The 20682-nt window shown below is 34.3% G+C and overlaps 1 protein-coding gene across 1 annotated transcript; it reads right to left on the bottom strand.

The window, feature by feature from the left end:
• Window positions 1–868: 868 nt before the first annotated feature.
• Window positions 869–12156, bottom strand: LOC128156735 (uncharacterized). The gene is made up of 12 exons (XM_052819009.1): window positions 11667–12156; window positions 11480–11548; window positions 9802–10230; window positions 6184–6410; window positions 4278–4405; window positions 3188–3265; window positions 3044–3077; window positions 2871–2941; window positions 2398–2483; window positions 2109–2211; window positions 1388–1463; window positions 869–1195 (listed from the first exon to the last, which is right to left on the bottom strand). The coding sequence occupies exons 1-12, from the start codon at window positions 11777–11779 to the stop codon at window positions 1005–1007; spliced, it is 1605 nt and encodes a 534-aa protein (XP_052674969.1). The 5' UTR covers window positions 11780–12156; the 3' UTR covers window positions 869–1004.
• Window positions 12157–20682: the final 8526 nt, after the last annotated feature.

Here is a 20682-nt window from a genome sequence, read left to right as displayed (position 1 = left end):
TAAACAAAGCTCGAGTCCTATAGTTGTTTACAAAAAATGTAATGTAGAGAATTACCCTTTCTAAGACAAAATGACATGTAAAAAACAATTTAAACTAATTCAATATCTTCATAAATACTATTATCAACAAAAGAAAGATACATTTGATTGAAACTCACACCAATACAACACATACCGGTATGTAAAAAATGACAATATCCGAAGTTTGTTTACAAAACAAAGAATTATAAACTCTGTATCTTGCTTATGACTTGACATTTGACTTTCAAATTTTGACATAGCATTATAAACTTCTATATTTATCAGTATAAACATTGAAAATGGAAAAATAAAATTTGAAAATTTTAAGTCAAATCGTGTCCAAGTCCCTTTAAGATTAAAAGCATGTGTTTTATGTTGCAAATATTAAGGACGATTTAGTATTGATAACTTCATGTTTTTAATGTTGACAAGTTAGGACTGATATAGCTGATAATGACAAGTAAGGAATAATAGCTGTAGATGTTGCTAATAAAGACAAGTGAGGACTGATAATTAACCTGCATCTCTCTGATGACAAGGCCTTTTACACGAATCAAAAGCAAAGCTATTAACACTTAAAAGAATGAAATCAAGATTGGTTAAGCAGGTTTTTTATGGATAAGAATTTATAAATAGGCAATAATTCTCTTAAAATTGTAATATTATGGACATATATGATAACAAATAACAATATTACTGAAATGCTAAGATAAGTGAATTGCATAGCAATGAGGTCAGTTCACTTGCACTGGTTCCTTGGAGATTACAGGATTACTGTATGCGTCCCCTATAGGTGCAGTGTAATGACAGTGAAGCAAAAATCTGTCAGCAGAATCCATGCCTAAAATCAATATCTTAACATGCATATTTCTAGAAAAGGCCATTTGGATGCTTTAAGGTCACTGCTCTAATGTCACATCGTGCTGTATGATGAATTTCATGGCATCGCATTGCACTCTTTAAACAAAATCTGAACACAAGATTTAATCGCTGTCAAACTGTTTTGCCAATGATGACCACGTCCTGACATCTGCCTCTGTCTCTTCTTCTCTGACCTTGACCTTTTCAATGCCTGCCACCTTGCTAAGGTCAATTTCATCGTCACTGTCATCCATATGAGCTTTCCAATAGTTGAATAACCCAATGTCGAAGTACTGAGAAATAATTTTTTGACCTGGAAATATGGAATGCAATAATTCTCATGACACCAGTTTTTTTCATAGTAATGCATGTATGTAAAATTCTACGAGTTTGAAAAAAAACTTTTTAATTTTTTATGCACACATGCATTTCAATGTTTCACATTTTATTGTTATTTGGAATTTGAGAGAATAAAGCCCAGTAAACAATGAGAGAGTAATTTTACCCTTTTCAGTCTGATCACCATTTGCCAAAACTCTAACCATACTGGGTTGGACAAGTCGTTGTATAAACCTTACAACCTGCAAACATTAGATAAAACAGAGTGAATTTGGGTACACACATATTGATTAAAGAATGGATATTTAAATGTTTGCATGTTTTCATAGCTTGTTCAAGCATTTATTGTTGGAAAATGTCATTTTCATGTTCTTTAAAAGTTTATTTATTGATCTACATGTCGTTTGCAGCGGATTTATTTTTTATTAATGCACCGAAATGCAATCAATTTGAAGTATATCTCTATATGTTTGTTTTCACGAAAAAAGAAATATCTAATGAACAGAAAAGTTGAGGTCAACAATAGTCACCGTTCCATTTGTAATTGCTAGTAATTAACAAGTGTTTGACATTTTGTATTGTGTCAAATTTTCACCCCAATGTTTAACAGAATTTCTCGTAGTCAGTACCACGTATGTTTCTAGCAGCCATCGATTTAGATGGTCTTAAACGTAAGGAGGCTCTCAAAATAGCCGTTCCCAAGCTAAGAGTTGAGATTTTCCCTTGCCTTTGCAGAACTGGGATTTATGAATGAAAATTCAATTATAGAGATCCTGCTTTATTACACATTTAACTCTTCAAGTGAGACTCAAAATTCAATTATTTGAAACGCATTTTTCCAATTTATTAAATTTCGTATGGTAATTGAACAGTTTTGTTTAAATTACCTCTCTTCCCTGAAAGCTGTCTTCTAAAGTACATCCAGAAATATGAATTGCAGATTCAGTTTGGTCTATTTTGCTAACATGGCTACTCAAAGCTCTCCAGAACCTTAAGAAAAGGGGGAATAAAACAAATTCTATGTATTCATTTCATATTTGAACAAGTTTTGATAGCTTGATGTTTGAACAAATAAATAGAGACATGGACCCATCACGCCTGATTTATTAATAAACAAATGTATCGTGTTCGATTAATTCATATCCGGGTCTTTATAAACATGTGACATGGTCTTACTCTCTGACACACTTGTAGGACTCTTTCTTGAGTTTCTGGGGAGTGACAGCGAATTTCCGTAGAATATACAAATAGCCTGGTCCACCCTGTTGGTGTGAATAAAACTGAATTTTAGGTTTTAACCATACACACGAAGATATTGCATTATACATCTGCAGAACTTGAACCTGAGGTAAAGAATTAGTTGAAAGTGGAAAGTACGAGTATATTGTTTGAATATGTAAAAGTAATAAAACATAAAAGTACCACTCAAATTTATAGGATTTGCTTTATTTTCTAGATAACGTTGCATGTATTCTAAAGCTAGAAGACAAAAAAATCATTTTATACGGGCAAATCTTAAATTGAAAGTTATCAAATATTGACCGTTGGATAGGATCAGTGTTTATAATTGGTCTTCAGAATTTATTTTTGAAGACTTGAATGCAAAAACAAAATTAACCCCCCAAAAAACCAAAACGATTTTCGTGTACCTGACAAAGTAGGAGAATGGACTTTGCTTTGCATCCGGATTTGATACTTTCCAATTTGTTTGATACCATTTCTACAATATCATGGTTGAATTATACCTATAACATGTTCTTGTATTTAAAAGTCTTATTAGTAAATGATTTAAATATCAACTGATTTTACTTATTAGTAATACCTAATATTTCATTGAAATTGGAAACTTCGAAGTCCTGCAAGGGAAATTAACAGTGTTAAAAAGGTTTTCAAACACGTATACGCTGTATCCAATAAAAGATGTAGATCCATTCCATTTTCTACTGATAAAATAGCTTTTACTTACATAAACAATGTGCAAGACATTATGAGCCAACAGCATTTTGGGAATTACGTGATGCTTGGGTATTTTGGAGGAAATGAGCTACAAACAAGATCAGTATGATTATATATAAAAACAAGAACAGTGTCATTATATATAATATCCCTAAAATACAACAGGGATGCTGCATTTCCAACAATACCGTGTATGAAATTAAAACCAGAATACCGTATAATACTATTAGTATTGCATTTGCGAAAATGAAAAACAAAACAAACAAAAAGAAAAAAAAAGGAATGAAAGAACTTCCTATTACTAGTATCTGAAACAATAAAGGTTTATTCTAGGTCTGTAGTTAGCTATGTTTAATAACACAGTGCTGCAATAAACTGAACATTTATGACCGAGATCAAGATTACTGAGAAACCCATGCTGCCCTCTAGCAAGTAAATCAGCATTTGGATGACTGATGGCCAGAAACCGAAGCATGTCTGGATTCTGACAAATTGACAATAACTATTTACTTCCGTCCACGTTTGGTATGTTTAACGAGTATTCCAATAGACGAACATCAAAGCGTATGCAACTCATCACAGGATACCATTGTTACTTAAGCATTTATCATTGACACTAGCTGGAACTTTTGCATTACAATCCATCTTGGTAATTCTAGTTTATCATTTGAACACTTTCCATTTATTACGGCAGGTTGAGCGCTATCTTGACGAATAAAACCCCCATGGCAAAATTGAACCGAGGTTGTTTGTGTTCTCTATTAGGCCTGATCTAGGTTCTTACTCATGAACTGCTTTGCTAAAATATTTTCAAATTTTAGTAATTTATCACATATGGCTAGGACACTCACTATTTAATCTGGATATTCCAAAGACATCCCATTTGATTGAATTGGTACCTTCATCCCGTATTTGGAGAACTAATTACTTGTCTTGATTATTAACAACATATCTGTATGACGATAAACTTCATCGACAAAAATGTGTATATTCTCATTCTTCGGTGATTGTTGTGATCAAATTTATTATAGCTATAATATTCATTACCGATAGTGGTTGATCATATTCAACCAGAAAACATTGACGATTCGAACACTCACCACGAGTCTGGGCGGCTCAAAATTGCTGCCCACCAACGCCTTCTCAAACTGTTGCTCTGACAGCCATTTGACCTTTTCTGCTTCTGTCAGACAAAACTCGAAAGATTCCTCGGCGTCCTGGTCCACTACTATAAGTAAATGTTTTCTTGTTTGTTATTGTTTCAACTGCCAGTTAACGAATACAATTATGCAAGTTCGACGTTCAGTGATCGTATCTTTATTCGAGACGACAGCAGCTATTACACCAAATGATCTTGAAAAACTTGGATAGCGTGTACTTTAACGAAATAACGACAATACGTGGACACTATCTCCAGGCAAAAGCTCATATTATTCAAAACAAGCATGATACAGAACTATGAAACTAATGAACTGATGGGTTGGAGATTAATCGAAGTACAATAGAGGTTTTTATCTAAAAAGTTGCAAAACATTCTGTTTTTGTGTCGGTTGGTCAGTATTATATTATCAAACTGGCCTTATAGAAATGTCGATGCATAATACGTATTATTATACTTTCATGTTAAATACTGAAATCTGATTGGTTTAGACGCAGTTGGCAATCCGTTCTATTACCCTCAGCGTTAGCAACACACTTGGCAACGGGTAACACAACGAGTTGTTACATGCGCGTAAATTATGCGCGTACGGTTCGCCGTAGAATTCACTTCATTTCTATATAAAAGCAGTAAAATTTTAAATTTAGTAAAAAAATTCAGCAGTAAAAAAAAGAATAACTGTTAAAATTGACACTCCTCGAAAACCATTGTCAACCTCCGCTTCGCGTCGGTTGACAATGGTTGTCTCGGGGTGTCAATTTCAACAGTTACCCTCCCAAACAGGCACTATTTATATAATAACGTTGTCAATAAAGCAATTTTAGGACGAAATTGATGTGCAGTATTGGAAATGTTTGATACTTGTTTCTGCATCATTGTCCATGAGAACTATAGGAGCCATTAGCAGTGTCATAAGCTTAGGTTACGTGAAAGGCTTGGTGACAAATGAAATTCTCGCACATTTAAACAATTCAAAAGGACATCAAATGAACTACTTTCATCGCAATTTGCTTTACTCTGTGGGCCTATTTTTTAAGTAGGACAGACCATTACAGCCTAGCTACACCCACTTTTCCAGGTCTTGGCTGCAGCAACAAGATTTAGATAAACAATGTCCATAATATATACAGAGTGCTGTATAATTACCAATGCTTTTAAGCTTTCGCGTATCCGTAACTGTATATGGTATTGGTTGAATTATTATATTTAATTGTATGGTTCATGCATAATTCATTTTTTTCTATAGGTCACGTGTATTTGTTTCATTTGTAAATTACAATATTAAACACCTATAGTATTCCCGCGAGGGCAAAACAACGTTACAGAACAAATAAATGGACCAGTTTTAATACGTGTTCTAATTAATACATGAATATCTTCATTACGGAATCCTCATACATAGCATGACTGCGAAATAAATTGATTGTATAGCAAAACAACGAACTTCATTATTCGTATTTGAAGCATAGTCAGCGTAAAAATGTAGGATAAAAAGAACCCCCACAGCTATAGTGAGTGCATAGCTCCTCCAATGGTATCTAGTGACGTCACAATCTGAGCAAATTTGTCTTGTTGGTTCATAACGATAGATCAAACAATGTTCATTATTGTTAAATAATTATACACTTCTAAAAAAAAATTGTCGAAGCTGGGATAATTGCGTTTTGTAGTCAATTTGTTCATGTCAAACAGACTTGTAGAATCTATTTTATATCAAATACTGCATCGTGCTGACTGCAAAAGTTATTACAATGTAAAATGTCATATGTAGTACAACATACGTTTTCTTTTTCGTCCTTTTCTTAGTCTCAAGTATACAGCGTTAATAGTGCATATATAAGTCTTACCTGGAGTTTCAACAACATTTTCCGTAATCATTTCATTGACAGGATGAGACTCGGACCAAGGCTTCGGGCGTTGATGACGTTTCTCTCTCCTGACGTTGACGTCGTGACAACATTCACACTCTGCCGAATGTTCCCCGGGCGTTTCTGTCTCTCCCAGCGCCAAACGCGGCAGAGATAAATTCTTCTTGCTTTTATGGTTTTTTGGTTCTGTGCTACTTCTTTGCGATCTGATAAAGACACACAGACGAACGTTCATAAATCTAAAGAAACTAGCGTAAAATCACGGGCCGTTACTTCCAGAAAAAGATATGCTTCTCTGGTCACATCGATATATGATGAGTGTTCAAAATCTCTCGGTCTTCGGATATGCCACTAAACCATATGCTTATCACAGATAAGTCCAAGAAATAATAGTGTTTCAACACGGTCTGAGCAAAAGTAACAATGATGTACTTTTGTTCAGGACAGGGCACTGACAGCTCTGATTACAGATTCTAATAACAATCGATGTCAATATGGCTATTTGGATCCATCGAAACCTTTTGTTTGTCAACTCGGTTCCGTAATATTTGTTTTTCCCGATCTCAGAAAGCGGTTTCCACGTCAACCAACAGGTTTCTCGTAATGATGCGGTATTCTGTACAAAGTTTATCGACGATAATTCGACGCAAAGTCACCATAAAACTTAAGTACTAACGCAGATTGGTGAATTCATTGCTATAAATGGTCGCATCGAATTGTCCGTTTAATCAATTAATTAATATCGCCTGTTCACGTAGATGAAGTTTTATTGTATTGAAGAATATCAGATGTTGCATTAATTTGCAGTGTTATTCAACGCAGCAATGGATTTGTATGATGAACAATAACGGCGAATATTAATTGGTTGAAACGGATAAATAAATTTCTGGAGGGAGAGAAGCGTCATTACTCTCGGAATATACGTACACCAGGTACGCCAAACGTATAGTAAACATCATATCCCTTGTATGGATTATTTTATTGATTTTACGAGACCATATTCCTCGTCCGATTATAAATGTGGTAAATTACACGTCTATTAATGCAATCAATTTGACAAATTGCCTGTAACAAATTCCGGATTAGAATCCGTAAAGATATTAGTGAACTTATTATAACAATACGCCATGCAACTCCTTACATATTTTGATAGTCCCAGCACTTTTAACGAACTAATACTCAATATAGATGATGATCAGTGTCCAAGGTTCGAAGCTGTGAAGTGAACGTACTTCAAAATTAAGTTTTTACAACTATTCTCCCCCAAAATTAGATTATTTTAACGTGACTCTCGCGTCTTACCCGTTCTCTGGGCTGTAGAAATTAAGAACACTGAAAAGTTTAGCTGTCAAAAATCATAAATAACCGTCTTCTTTGCAATGGTAAAATTAACCAAGTCCAAGTCCTATCAGCATTTCAACATTTGCTAAAATTATTTTCAGTTGTACATAACTATATAACTCCATGCCGAGGAAATATCAAAAGATGAGTAATACTCATGATAACTGAACAGTTACTATAGTTACTATAGAATTATACGGAACGTAGAACCGTCGAGGGCCAAAATGATAAATAATGAAAACCTTGAACACCCTTGTTATGATTTGGATATGTAAAGAATGAAGGATTACCTCTCTCGTTATAAGCTAGATATAGATGAATGGAAGCCCAATATTAAATGGAGCCATTTGGTTAATTGGCCCTCTTATCTCCGCCGACCTATCTATTGGAGCTCAACTGTGGTGTGATTAGGGGACTCAGGGCCCCCCACTTCACGATAGCTGGGGCTGCTGGAGACTTCTAGGCCTCAGTAATCATCGAAAATATCAATATGATGAACAGGGTAAGAACAAAATCAGAGAGAAGAAAAACAATGTTTTGTCTTCAAAATGATGGCTCTGCAATGCTTAAAACGTTACTTCTTTAGCTAGTTTTGCTTCCACAAGAAAAAAGATTACTATATAACAAATAAAAAACAAAACGAGAAAAGAAAGAGAAGTAAATACTAGTAAGCTCATATATCATTAGGTTCGATTATTGTATTGCCGTTTCTATAAAAGTAAATTCATAGTCATATACCGTTTATATTCCCGCGCAAAATTATCGCTTATACACCAAGACACCAACTTTTAACCCGCAATACTGTTGACGAAAGATGAAACTTTTCTACTAAAAAAAATCATTGCTACCAAATAAAATTTCGTAATTACGTAATTTTTTTTGCACTATTCGTCTTTCTGTTAAAAAATCCGACCAAAACAGTTTAACATTAACAGTAACATGTCTCTTTGAAGGTTATCTTTGACCAGGGACCTCAGTTTAGATGATCGATCTCATTTCCCATGCCATCATGGTTCAAACATTTTTTATTCCTCAGATGATCTTTTTTTTTCTTTCAGTTTTGTCAGTTATCCTATCTTGTTGACCAATAATATGCACACGATCTTTGATTATAAAATCTACATTACATGTTTTACTTTTCCGGATCAAACATCCTGTATCAGGAACACAGAATTCCCTCCATAGAACAGACAAACCTGACATTTGATAACATGTACATAAACTTTGTTTTTTCATTACTTAATACTTGTCACTAACATTAAAAAATAACCGCATTTTAAGAGCAATGTCACCAGAAGTGTGGCCATCGAAAATGTCAAAGAAAAAAGTTCCATTTGCGTTTTTCATGTACATTTTACCTCTAATTGCCATGATTTTATAAAATGTCGCCTTTAAAATATCAACACAATATCTAAATTATTAATTCATGTATAAAAGCCGAGGTGGCTGGGACGTTCGGCCCCCAAGAAAATTGATACCGAAATTTACAATTTGTGAACAGCGGACTTATCAAAAATACCATACTACTCTCCTTTATTTTGCTGAGCTACGCGTTACTTTGCCAGTGAATTTTTCATGTTTGCCTTTGTTTTATCCGGTGTGTGAACAATGACCAGACGTCCATTTCAATTGGTTATAAAATTAATACTTGTCATATATGTGCAAGAGGGTTTTAGATTTCTATTATTCTTATAAATAAATCAAACACTATTTGAGAAATTGAAGCATTATTTCAATCTTCAGATACCCTTTCTGATTTTCCGACATCAAACCGTAAAGTCTCTCCACGCAACAAAAAATGTAACGCATGTTCCCAAGCCGTGTAACCTTTCTCTAAATGTTTTCTGTTAAGTCTCTATTGATTTTTTAAACATAGTGATTTTGTAACCTTTAATTCTTCTTCTTTATTAATTACCAGAATGACATAAATCTTTAATCAACCTTTGCGTTTCCAGTCACAAGAAATGTCAAGAAAATCTGTGCAAGAAATTTCTGTACCCCAAGGAGCTACAGAGACCGATTTATTTAATAGACTTGGTACAGAATAGAAAATAATGACCTATTCTGTTCGTTCCTCAGCAATTATTAGCTTTGACAAAAACAGATGGCAATTCCCTCGCTGAAAAAGTAAATGACAACCCTTTGGGGTGAATAATTGAGAAAAACGATCAGCAGATGCTGGTGTTAGACCCTTCCTTAATTGAAGAGAGAGAGAGAGAGAGAGAGAGAGAGAGAGAGAGAGAGAGAGAGTATTACTTTTCTTGGAGGATTGTCATATGAAGCGCTCTTCTGTGTTTCTTCTCTAGATGTTTCACAGATTTGTCTATGACGTCTTTTGGTAGTCCCTCAGAGCTCAAAATTTCGCGCACTCTTGACGGCATCATGAAGTCCAAATCAAAGTCCTCCAGCCCTGCCTCCATGGTGGCTTCCCGCTGGAATTTAAGTTTGTTGTGTTCTGATTGGATACTGTCCCTGGTTGTGTCGTCATAGTGATCGCACTCGTCCTGCCAAATTTCGTCAGAATAGGTTTCATTGGCCACCATGAATTGTTTCGGAGCGTCAAACATTTCCACAACCTTAATTTTTGCCACCTTTCGGTTTTGGTTAAATAGACTTGTCCTTTTGAAGTGGCCATACTTTCCGTATGTCTGCATGTTGGTTCCCTGGTAAACTACAGATTCCCGTCTGTATCGTTAACAAACGGAGTTTACTAGTTCCAGACTACTAATAGTTCAAAAACCTATCATTTTTCCTGCTTGTTCTATATTGATTTGCAGGTAACTGCATGATTAATTTCGACTGGAAGGGGAAGGACTCGGAAATCTATTGCAGAAAGTAATAAATAATAGACAAAGCTTTATCCTTCTATATATACGTTCTGGCCATTAAATTGAACGCATCATGCAAAGCATAACGCCCTGTGATGACTTTGGTATGTAAACCCAGGTAGCTTTAAAACGCAGTTCGTGAATATTAAAAGAGGAACTGATCAAAGGAATTGAAACTACGTTCCCTTCCCACGTTCTAAAACAAAAAAAGCAAAATCACTATTCATTTTTAATTAACTCCTAGTAATTTTCGATCGCAATTTTGCCTGCATGATTCATCGTTAACTATATTAATAAAGTCACTTGTGGATGGTGTTTAAAATTTTCATATTCTGTACTTGCTGTTTGGATGCAAAATTAGCAAGGCTTTCATTTGGTTAAAGATTCCAGGACACATCTGTGCTATATCAATAATTAATGATTAAGATTGCATGAGAAATTTAAAACATTAAACAGCTATATACATAATACCACTTAACAGGAATCAATCTGGGAAATCTTAAACCACATGAAGGGCTTACTTTGTTGTTGGAACAGACAACGCCACAGATTGCAAAGCATGTAAATCATAGTGCTCTTTACAAGTTGACACTTTAATGCAATTTGCAGCATGTGCATATTGGTTCATTTTTTCCTCTCTTGATTAGCGTTTTAACAAAGCTGAGACAATTTTTTTTCCACATATACTCCATTCTCTCTTACTATTAAGTAAATACAAGCGCGCATTTCCAGAATCTCTTTGGTATTTTTGGTCTCTTCAAAAGGATTGGATTTTTGTAACTTTCCTTGTCAGAAGTTGCATAATATAAATTTTATATGATTTATTGATGCATGTATACATCATTTTTTTTAGTTTCGTTGTATTAATTAACTTCAAGGACAATTTGTAGGAAGCCTTATGCATTCCATATTTGTATGTGTCTGTACGTTATGTTTGGTTAAACTCTTCCGTGGTCACGATCGAAGTTAACTTCTTACTTTGAACAAAGACAAAAAAATCAGAAAAACAAATGTTTTTGATAATTCACTGATTAATATCAATATAAAAAGATAATATATTATCAGTTGGGAGCATAGTACTAGCATAATGGACAAATTATACATACCTCCTTGTCCTAAGCCTGGGTAAGCGAAGATTTTTACATAATTTGTGTTCTTCTTTTTGAAACTGGTGACTGCAAAATCGATTTTTATGGAAAATAAGTTAAATGAGAGGGTACAGTTATGGAAGTTTTAATAATTATGAATTGTGGTGAAAAGAAGTCGCGAGGCGTGGACTAAAATTCGACTCACCATTTAGCGCCATTCAGCCGGACTGAAAATTCTTCCCTGGGCTGCTGGAAGTAGGCTAAATCCACAATCCGGTCCAAGACTCGCAGTCTACGGTCTCCTAAAAACGCTTGCATTTGTCATGTTCCGCTTTCCGGTTGTTAAGACATCTCTAGTCCACTCTTGAATTAGTCAAGCTCGCGAGAACGTCATGTACTTCGAATCTCTGGTCGTGATTTCGTTTATAGTTGTTAGGTACAGAATGATTTGATCAGGAATAAATGAAATTGATGGGGAAAAACTTGGCTTCTTTTTGTCGGAACCTGGTCGACTAGTTACATAACATCTGTGGGTAAAACATCGCTTTAATCGGATCCAAGCCTGTTTATGCTGTCTTCGCATGACAAGAAATTCACCAATTAATTGAACGAAATCGACATCAAAAATCACTGTTCTTTATAATGCATGCGAAGTTCACAGATTGATTTCGCCTAAAGCTAAAGAAGAAAGACTGGATATCATGAAATTGGTAAATTTGTTGTGATTTTATTATAATAAAACGGCATTTCCTGGAGAAAACAGTGCCATAAAAAGACGGACATAAAATAGATTAGATATTATGCTGGGTGTTTATGGGACTGCGGACAACACGGAAAAGGTTTAATGAAAGAGCTGCCTGCATTCTGCAATATGACTGTTCGTGTTATTTCGGTTTTATTCAACATTTATGTACCAATATTGACAACAATGTAGGTTCACAAACAGTCATAAAAACAGCAGATTAGACTGGTTCATTGCAACGATTCTTTTTATTTGTTTATTTTTATTATACATTAAAATATTGCGAACGTTATAAAAAAAACATATGAATTTATATTATATTCCCTCTTTCATAAAATACGATTAAAAAGAAAAATGGGGAAAAGGGTCAAATTGTATGATAAAATATATGATTAATAGACTGCGCATCTTGGACTTGCATTATATGAAGACGGTTATGTTTAAACAATAAAATGCTTTCTATGGTGATTCATGCGTGATGTGAAGGTTGTGACATTTCAGAAAAAATACATACATGTAAATAGCTATTTCTGTATAGCTATGAATTAACTATAAGTTTCCGTAAGAAATAAAGGGAATCATATTGAGTAAATGTAAATATAACACAATTAAAAACATGCAACTCCTCTTCATCCCATTTTCAGGCAACAGACAACAAAGGAAGCCAACTTATACAACTTACGAGGTCTTCACAATTAAAACAAATTTAAATTGTATAAAAACGTTCAACTGTTTCACAGATTAAATGTATGATTAGAATTACAAAATAAAAAGAAACATATGGCACAAACAAATACTCAATTGAATCTACTAGTTTCTTGTATAAATACCTGGAGGGATTACATGTAAGCTTACATACTGAGTGGATGGTTGTTGTATTTTTGGCAAAATCTCAGATATCAAGAAATTTCATATTTCAAAGTAATTTTTCCAAAAGTTATTCATAAATTTTTAAGAATCGGTCAGTGATTTTGTTGTTGTTTTTTTTTCTATTTTAAATTTCTTTGAAATCAAATAGCCTTGATTTTTTTTTATTAAAGAAGGGATATGATACCAGAAAATAATTTTATGGTATACCGTATTTCGTGCAAAATTGTGTGACGAGTATTTAGATATTTTTTCTACACTGAAACTCCATCTTGATTACAGTTTAAAACATACACAATTATAAAATGATTTTGATAATTTTAAGTATAATTGCAAAGATCTGTTTTCTTTTTGAAACATTATTTGGATTCTCTCCTAAACAAGTTTTTATTGCTTAAATATAATATTATGAATGAACAAGTAAACTAATTAAACTAATAGATAATGGGAAGAATAAAAAACGGGAAGAATTAATTTTGTGCAAATCTTACTTTAATCTAGACTTGGGATTCATTCTATGATTAATGTTCATTAATTTTCGCAGAGTTAACTATTATTGGTCTAAGTAAAGTTCTTTGAAAAAACAAAACCCCACTTGTAAGGCTAAAACAGTATCTCATTCAAAATAATTGATGAGTACACAAATTCTCCTTTTGAGTGCGTGCTACAGTTCTTCTGATTAGATTACGTAATCCATTTTTAGGTTGAAATTGTTTTCATTACTAAGTACAAAAAAAAATCTATTTCCGAAGCTTAAGAAAGACATCTCTCTCTCTCTCTCTCTCTCTCTCTCTCTCTCTCTCTCTCTCTCTCTCTCTGCGAACCCGCTACATGATTGGAATTCGGGATTAAAAGTGAAAACGTATATATTTAGGCCCATTGATCATTTACTTACATGTATTAAAATACATTTGTTGTTTATAAAATGTTTTATTATATAAAATCATGCATTGAAAACTTCGTTTCTTGAAAAAAAGAAAAGAAAGAAATGCATCTAATGATCAAATGTTTATCGATACTTTTATTATTATTATTAAGGTCTTCCGTTTCCAACGGAAGACCTTATAGTTTTCGTACGATTTCTTCTTCTTCTTATTTTTTTCCACAAATTTTGTGCACGCGATTTCTCGACAACTATTCGACCGATTTCAACCATTTTTTCACAGAAGATAAGACTTGAGATAAACTTCATACATTTTTGAGATTTTTCCTGTCGTCACTTCCGGTACCGATTTATCGGCCATTTTGCACATTTTTACGACCTTTTTTGTGCAGAGTTGATCTCAGAAACTATCGGAGATATGACTATGAAATTTTCAGGATAGGTAGTCTATAGTTTGAAGTTGTGCACTATTGTGTTGTTTTACGCCAGTGGCGCTATTTCTTGGAGCTCGTCTAGGCACAAAACTCGGGTACGAATTTTTATTCAAAATTATCATACGTTTTGATCTGTATCTTTTTATCAGTTGATATTTTGTTAAGATATATATCACAAAAGTGGTAGATAATTATAAGTTCTTTCGAACAAAATCAAGAAAAAGGGGCCGGCCCCTTTTTTAGGGGCCAAGAGACTCGTAAACTATATTACAAATAATTTAAAAACGATAAAGATATTGTAATCCATTATAGAAGCAAAGTTGTTGACCAATATCTATTAGAAAAAATCATTGCCACGCCCATTTATTACGTAATTAGGGAATTTTAGGGGCCAAAGAACTTAAACTTTGACGCAATATAACTAGAGAAGTAGACATATTTTGTTAGACATCATAGAAGAGAAAATGTTTTTATTTATGATTTAAATCGATTCCACTTATCAAAACACGAATTTCTGTCCCCATTAAGGATCTAGAGGGCTGGCCCCTTAAATATTCAAACATTTGTATCTCAAAAATGAACAACAATTTAAGATAGGTGTAAGAACAAAAAATGTTTGTATTCTTAAGACCTTTGAAAAGAAATTAAGAAAAAGGGGCTGGCCCCTTTAATTAGGGGCCAAGTCACTCGTAAACTCTATTACAAATAACTTAAAAACAATCAAGATTTTATAATGCATAGTAGAAGCAAAGTTGTTGATCGTAACAATATCTATCAGAAAAATTATTGCCACGCCCATTTATTGCGTAATAAGGGTTTTTTTAGGGGCCAAAGTACTTAAACTTGGACGCAATATATCTAGAAAAGGAGACATATTTTGTTAAGCATTGAAGAAGAGAAAATGTTTGCATTGATGATTATAATCGATTCCATTAATCAAAGCACCAATGTATGTCCCAATTACGGATCTAGAGGGCTGGCCCCTAAAATATTCCATCATTTGTATATAAAAAATGAAGAACAATTTTAGGTGGTTGTAAGAACAAAATATGTTAGTATTCGTAGGACCTTTTCATTGAACTCTAGGGAAAGGGGCTGGCCCCTTAAATTAGGGGCCAAGAGACTCGTAAAGTCTCCTACAAATACCTTAAAAACGATAAAGATTTTGTAATGCAATATAGAAGCAAAGTTGTTGATCGTAACAATTTTAGTTTGTAAAACTCATTGCCACACCCACCGATGACGTAGTTAGGGATTTTAGGGGACTAAAATCTTAAACGTTTAATGTGTTGTATGTGAAAAAGCAAAACACTTTGTCAAGCATTTTAAAGGATTTTGAAATATCGTAAACATTATCTGAAAGGGAGGGGTTGAGTGGAAATTCTGAAATTTTATTGATATTTTAATGGTATCGTTTAAAAAAATTGAACGGAAGACCTACTCGTTACTCGTAACGAGATGGTATCTAGTTCTTATTATTTTTTGGAAGTTCAGAAAATCCAATTTCTAAAAAAGAAATAATACAAACTATATTTGACATTTATTCAATCTGCACTCGGTTCAAAATAAAGTTGAAATAATTATAATATTTTTCCATTCATTTTCAATAAAAAATGCTATAGATTTGCATTTGAAAGCGTTCAATTGGATTGCGCAATTTTATGCAAAACGTGCAGGTATAAACTTATAAAGATATGTAGTGAAATGTACATTGGTATGTTAATACATGTTGTTAAATATGTAAATGACCTCTGACCCTGGTCCACTGCCCACCCCGATACCTGGAGCTCCAGAGTAGTCAGTTCAGTTCCGCCCGCCTACACGTAAACACCTATATTGTATATGTTTGATGTCTATGTCCATGTCCATGTCCATTGTTGTTCGTCATAAGGTAAGGCTTATTGCCTTATGCACATGTACTGTTTCACGACAATTGGCGTCGCCGGTAGGATACCCTACCCGACATTTCGCGTTACTGGTACATGTGTAAATTTATATTTTTGCAATATTTGCAAGCAATGAATGGTACATTACTTGTTCATATGTTGGAAGTTTCGTATTGAGCGTGTGTATTATACAAACGTGTATAACGATAGTCCTATTATTGAGCGAGTGCTGCATCATTTTGTTGGAAATGTCGTGTTGAGCGTTTGTTTTTTACAAGCGTGTATGTGCGATAACTCCGATATTACTGTTGATTACGTCGTGTTAAGCGTTTAATTTATATCAAAGCGTGTATACACGAGTGTCGATAGTTTTTTCTTTTCATGTTTTTTGTCAAGTGTCCCGAGACAACTGGCGTATTTCGTACTTTCATGTCGTCGTGTCCAGCACGAGATTCATGCATGTATTGTCTATCAAGTTATTTTTTCACATTTGCTATTTTTTTGAGTTTATATTGTTTGTCACGTACATTATCGTCTCAATAGACGTGCTGTGCGATATTTTGTCGTATTTTTGCTATACTGTAACTCGTGTTTCTGTAAACACGTGGGTGATAACGTCTGCACAAGTGTACAATATTTCGTATTTATCCTTGCATTTTTCATATTTTGCTAGTTTATTGTCACTTTCTAGCGTTTACCATAACGTTGAACTGATTTTGTGTTAGTATATTGCATAAGATAATTTTTTTGTATTTTGACATTTGTCGTCTGGTCGGTCGCCATTACTTCCACGTGATTTTTGGCGCCAATTCGACAGTGACATTTTTGCGAAGTTATTTTTAGTTACAGCAATATTTAGATACTTTGTGTAAGGTATCCAATACAATAATTAAATTTGTCTTGCTGTTTGAAAATTGTTTGGTGTTTACAATATCCAATTCATATTGTGTTCTATCAGTCGTAGGAACTTGTAGTATTTTTGAATAACTTTTAAAGTTTTTTCTGTAGTGTTAATTTAGTCACTGCTTATCTGTTAGCAATTAAATTAATTAATTAAGCAATTAGTGGCTAGGCCAGGGTACTAATTAATTCTATAAATTTAAATCAACAATTTCATAACTACTGGTAAACATATATTTATTTTTTTTTGGTATTAGTTTGCATTTTTTTAGGAAGTCATAAAAATATTTACAATTTACACTCAGTGTTCTGTTGATATTTTTTCAACAATTTTGTTATTTTTCTGAGTTTTTGAACTTCTGAGAAATTTTTCAGAACAATAAGGTTGATTTTTTTTTCTCTCGAACAATTAAGTTTTTTTTAAAAGTTTGAATAATTTAAGCTTTTTGAATTAAAGTTTGGGTTATTCTTTAGCATTTGAATTAGAGTATAATTTTTGCCGGTGTCACAAGCAGTTTAGCAATCATGAAGCAATTTAACATCAATTGCTCAGTTTAAATACATTTGTAAATGTACAGTGTAACTACAATCAATATGGAACAAACTCCAGTAATCAGTAAAACTATTAGTGAGGGGGTGAGTGTGCACATAGTGCATATCCATTAGTAGGTCCCATCATGTCAAATGGTCATGCTATCCAGCAAACAGGCATGTTGCCATGTGGGGTCCCGCCAGGTTTCTACCCACCATACAATAGTGTTCCTGTTCCATACGCTGTACCATATGTAGATCCATATCAAACTCCTATGCCATGGGGAATGATACCTCAGTATCCCTGTTACCCATACCCAATGATGAGCTATGGTATGAATTATCCATCATGCGGTCCACCATTGCAGTATCCTCCACACATGATGCCCCAGTATGGTGTTGCCCCAGCACAACCAATGGCACAACAACCAACACAAGATGGTGCATCTAGCCAGATACAGTATGGGTTACAGCATCAGGTCAATGTTGCTCAACTACAGGATGGTAGTTTAACACTTACAGCTGTAGTCAACATTGAACCTGATATAGAGGATACACAATATGGAGGCAGTACGGCTCAGCTACAAAGTAGTGATACACTGCTAATAGCTAAAGCTGAGACTGAATCCATACTGTGTAATGTTGAAGGGATGTCAGCAGTTGCAGAGTCCATTACAGAGACATTCCCCAATTCTGAAACAGTCCAGGCAATAGACGGTTCAATATTGTCGAATGTTCAGGGTAACTCCAATTTGACTACTCATTTCCTTATTTTCATATCAATTTTTTACTACCTTCCAAAAAAGTGGGGGGGCCAACTCCATTATAATTCATTTCTTTATATGTAAATTTTAAAAAAATTGTTGCTGCAAGAAAAAGTGGCCCCCCCTGGCCCCCCCTGATGCTACGTGCCTGTAGTCACAAAACTCATGCACATTCAGAACATAACATGTCACAATTATGTAATGATGTGCATGAGTCAAACCATGAGACCATGCAACTGTTGCTGTTAGATCAGCATACTCCATTACTGCAACAGGTGCAAGATCAACCCAATGTGACCCTTCAGGAAGACCATGAGTCACTACTGCATATATGGAGTCCTGGTGACCTTGACACAGATCTGCATGATGGAGAGAGAAAAGAGATGTCTGATGGCTCTGATGGAGAAAAAGCCACCACAACAGAACAGAGCGGAGTCACAGACAGTCTTCACCATTACGATGACGTCCAACAGCGTCTGTCCACAATGGAGAACCACATGGGATCTCTGAGGACAGACATGCAGACAATCGTCAGAAGAATGAAGGCTCTTGAGCCTGATCTGTTCTCATCTTGTTATCCAGATGTTTAAAGAAAATACTTCCCCTGTCCAATACCAGACAATTCATAGAAATTAAGATCATCTTTAAAAGTTAAGATGGTGTTCTTGTTGTAGCGATTATTGATACAAGTACCGCAACTCAAGTGACCATGATATCTAGGTGTAGTATGATCATTTATACGGAGCAGATATTCTTCATACAGTGTGCTTCGACTTCTATATTACATGGACAGGGAGGTAATACAAAGGATACAACCGCTAGCGACTAGTTTGTGAACAAAACAATATGATTAGGGATTTACAAACATTCAGTGCTTTTTGATTTTATGATATGTCATGATAATTAATTATGTATCTTTTAAATTAGTTAAAATCATAATAGCATATAGAACCTAGATCTTTAGAGTTGAATTTAGAGTTAAATAGTATGTACACTGATAAGAGTTTCAGTGTCATGTGTTGTTTTTATTGTTGAGGCAATTATTTCTTTCAACAGCTGATGATGTGAAGGACAAACCTTTAAGACCAGGGTCATGTCTCCTATCATTCTTTTCAATATATTTGATATGTACTAGTCATTTATTTAGGGGGGTCCTGTTCTTATTGTCCATTCATTATTATTTTTCTACATTTGTCTCTAGTTCATTATTTATTATATATTTACTATACCACACCCCTGCGTTCATAGGAGACGTCGCCTCTCAAGTTGTGTCCAGACTGGAAGTAACTACACAGTACCTGTTACGTGAAACAGTAAGGAATGGTCGCCGCCTATACAAGATGAAGCCATCAACTTAATAGTCCCTGCAGAATGGACGGTCTGGAATTAAGTTACCAGCCACATTCATGTTGTAGGATATTCTGTGACATAAGTTATCTTGTGTAGTATCTTCCTGCAGAATTTAATGTCTGGTGTTCAGTTACCGACTAAATTCGTGTTGTAGTAGATTATTCTCTATATGTAAAGTGTGTGCTTTTGTTGGTAGATGATTTTAGATAATGTGTATAATTATATATATATATATATATATATCCCTGGTGCATTTTTTAAGGGATGTATTATATTTTTTATAGGTTTATCTTAGTCGTCTGATCTGATTGTACATTTCTCTATTGTTAAAGACCCTTTTAATATAAAATGGGGAGGTATGTAGTGAAATGTACATTGGTATGTTAATACATGTTGTTAAATATGTAAATGACCTCTGACCCTGGTCCACTGCCCACCCCGATACCTGGAGCTCCAGAGTAGTCAGTTCAGTTCCGCCCGCCTACCCGTAAACACCTATATTGTATATGTTTGATGTCTATGTCCATGTCCATGTCCATGTCCATTGTTGTTCGTCATAAGGTAAGGCTTATTGCCTTATGCACATGTACTGTGTAACATGTTTACATAATATCGGTTTCAGTAATCTTTAATTTTTATCATTTATAGCCTATTTGTCCAATCTTCATGCTTACATAGCATGTGGTCCTGTAAATGGTGCGTTTTTCTCGTGAAAGAGTAGATTAAATAACATCACAATAGAAACGATCCATACTTCTTCAGACTTGACTTCTTTGATCTGGTTAGCAACAACAAACACGGAATTGCGATCCAAGTTAGACAAGCGCTTAACACACAATTCGATAGTGAGAAAAAACATTTTAA

This window comes from Crassostrea angulata, chromosome 7 (genome assembly GCF_025612915.1).
Source record: "Crassostrea angulata isolate pt1a10 chromosome 7, ASM2561291v2, whole genome shotgun sequence".
In the NCBI taxonomy this organism is placed as follows: domain Eukaryota; kingdom Metazoa; phylum Mollusca; class Bivalvia; order Ostreida; family Ostreidae; genus Magallana; species Magallana angulata.
The sequence above is the reverse complement of the archived record's forward strand: the minus strand, read 5'-3'. Positions and strand labels throughout refer to the sequence as shown.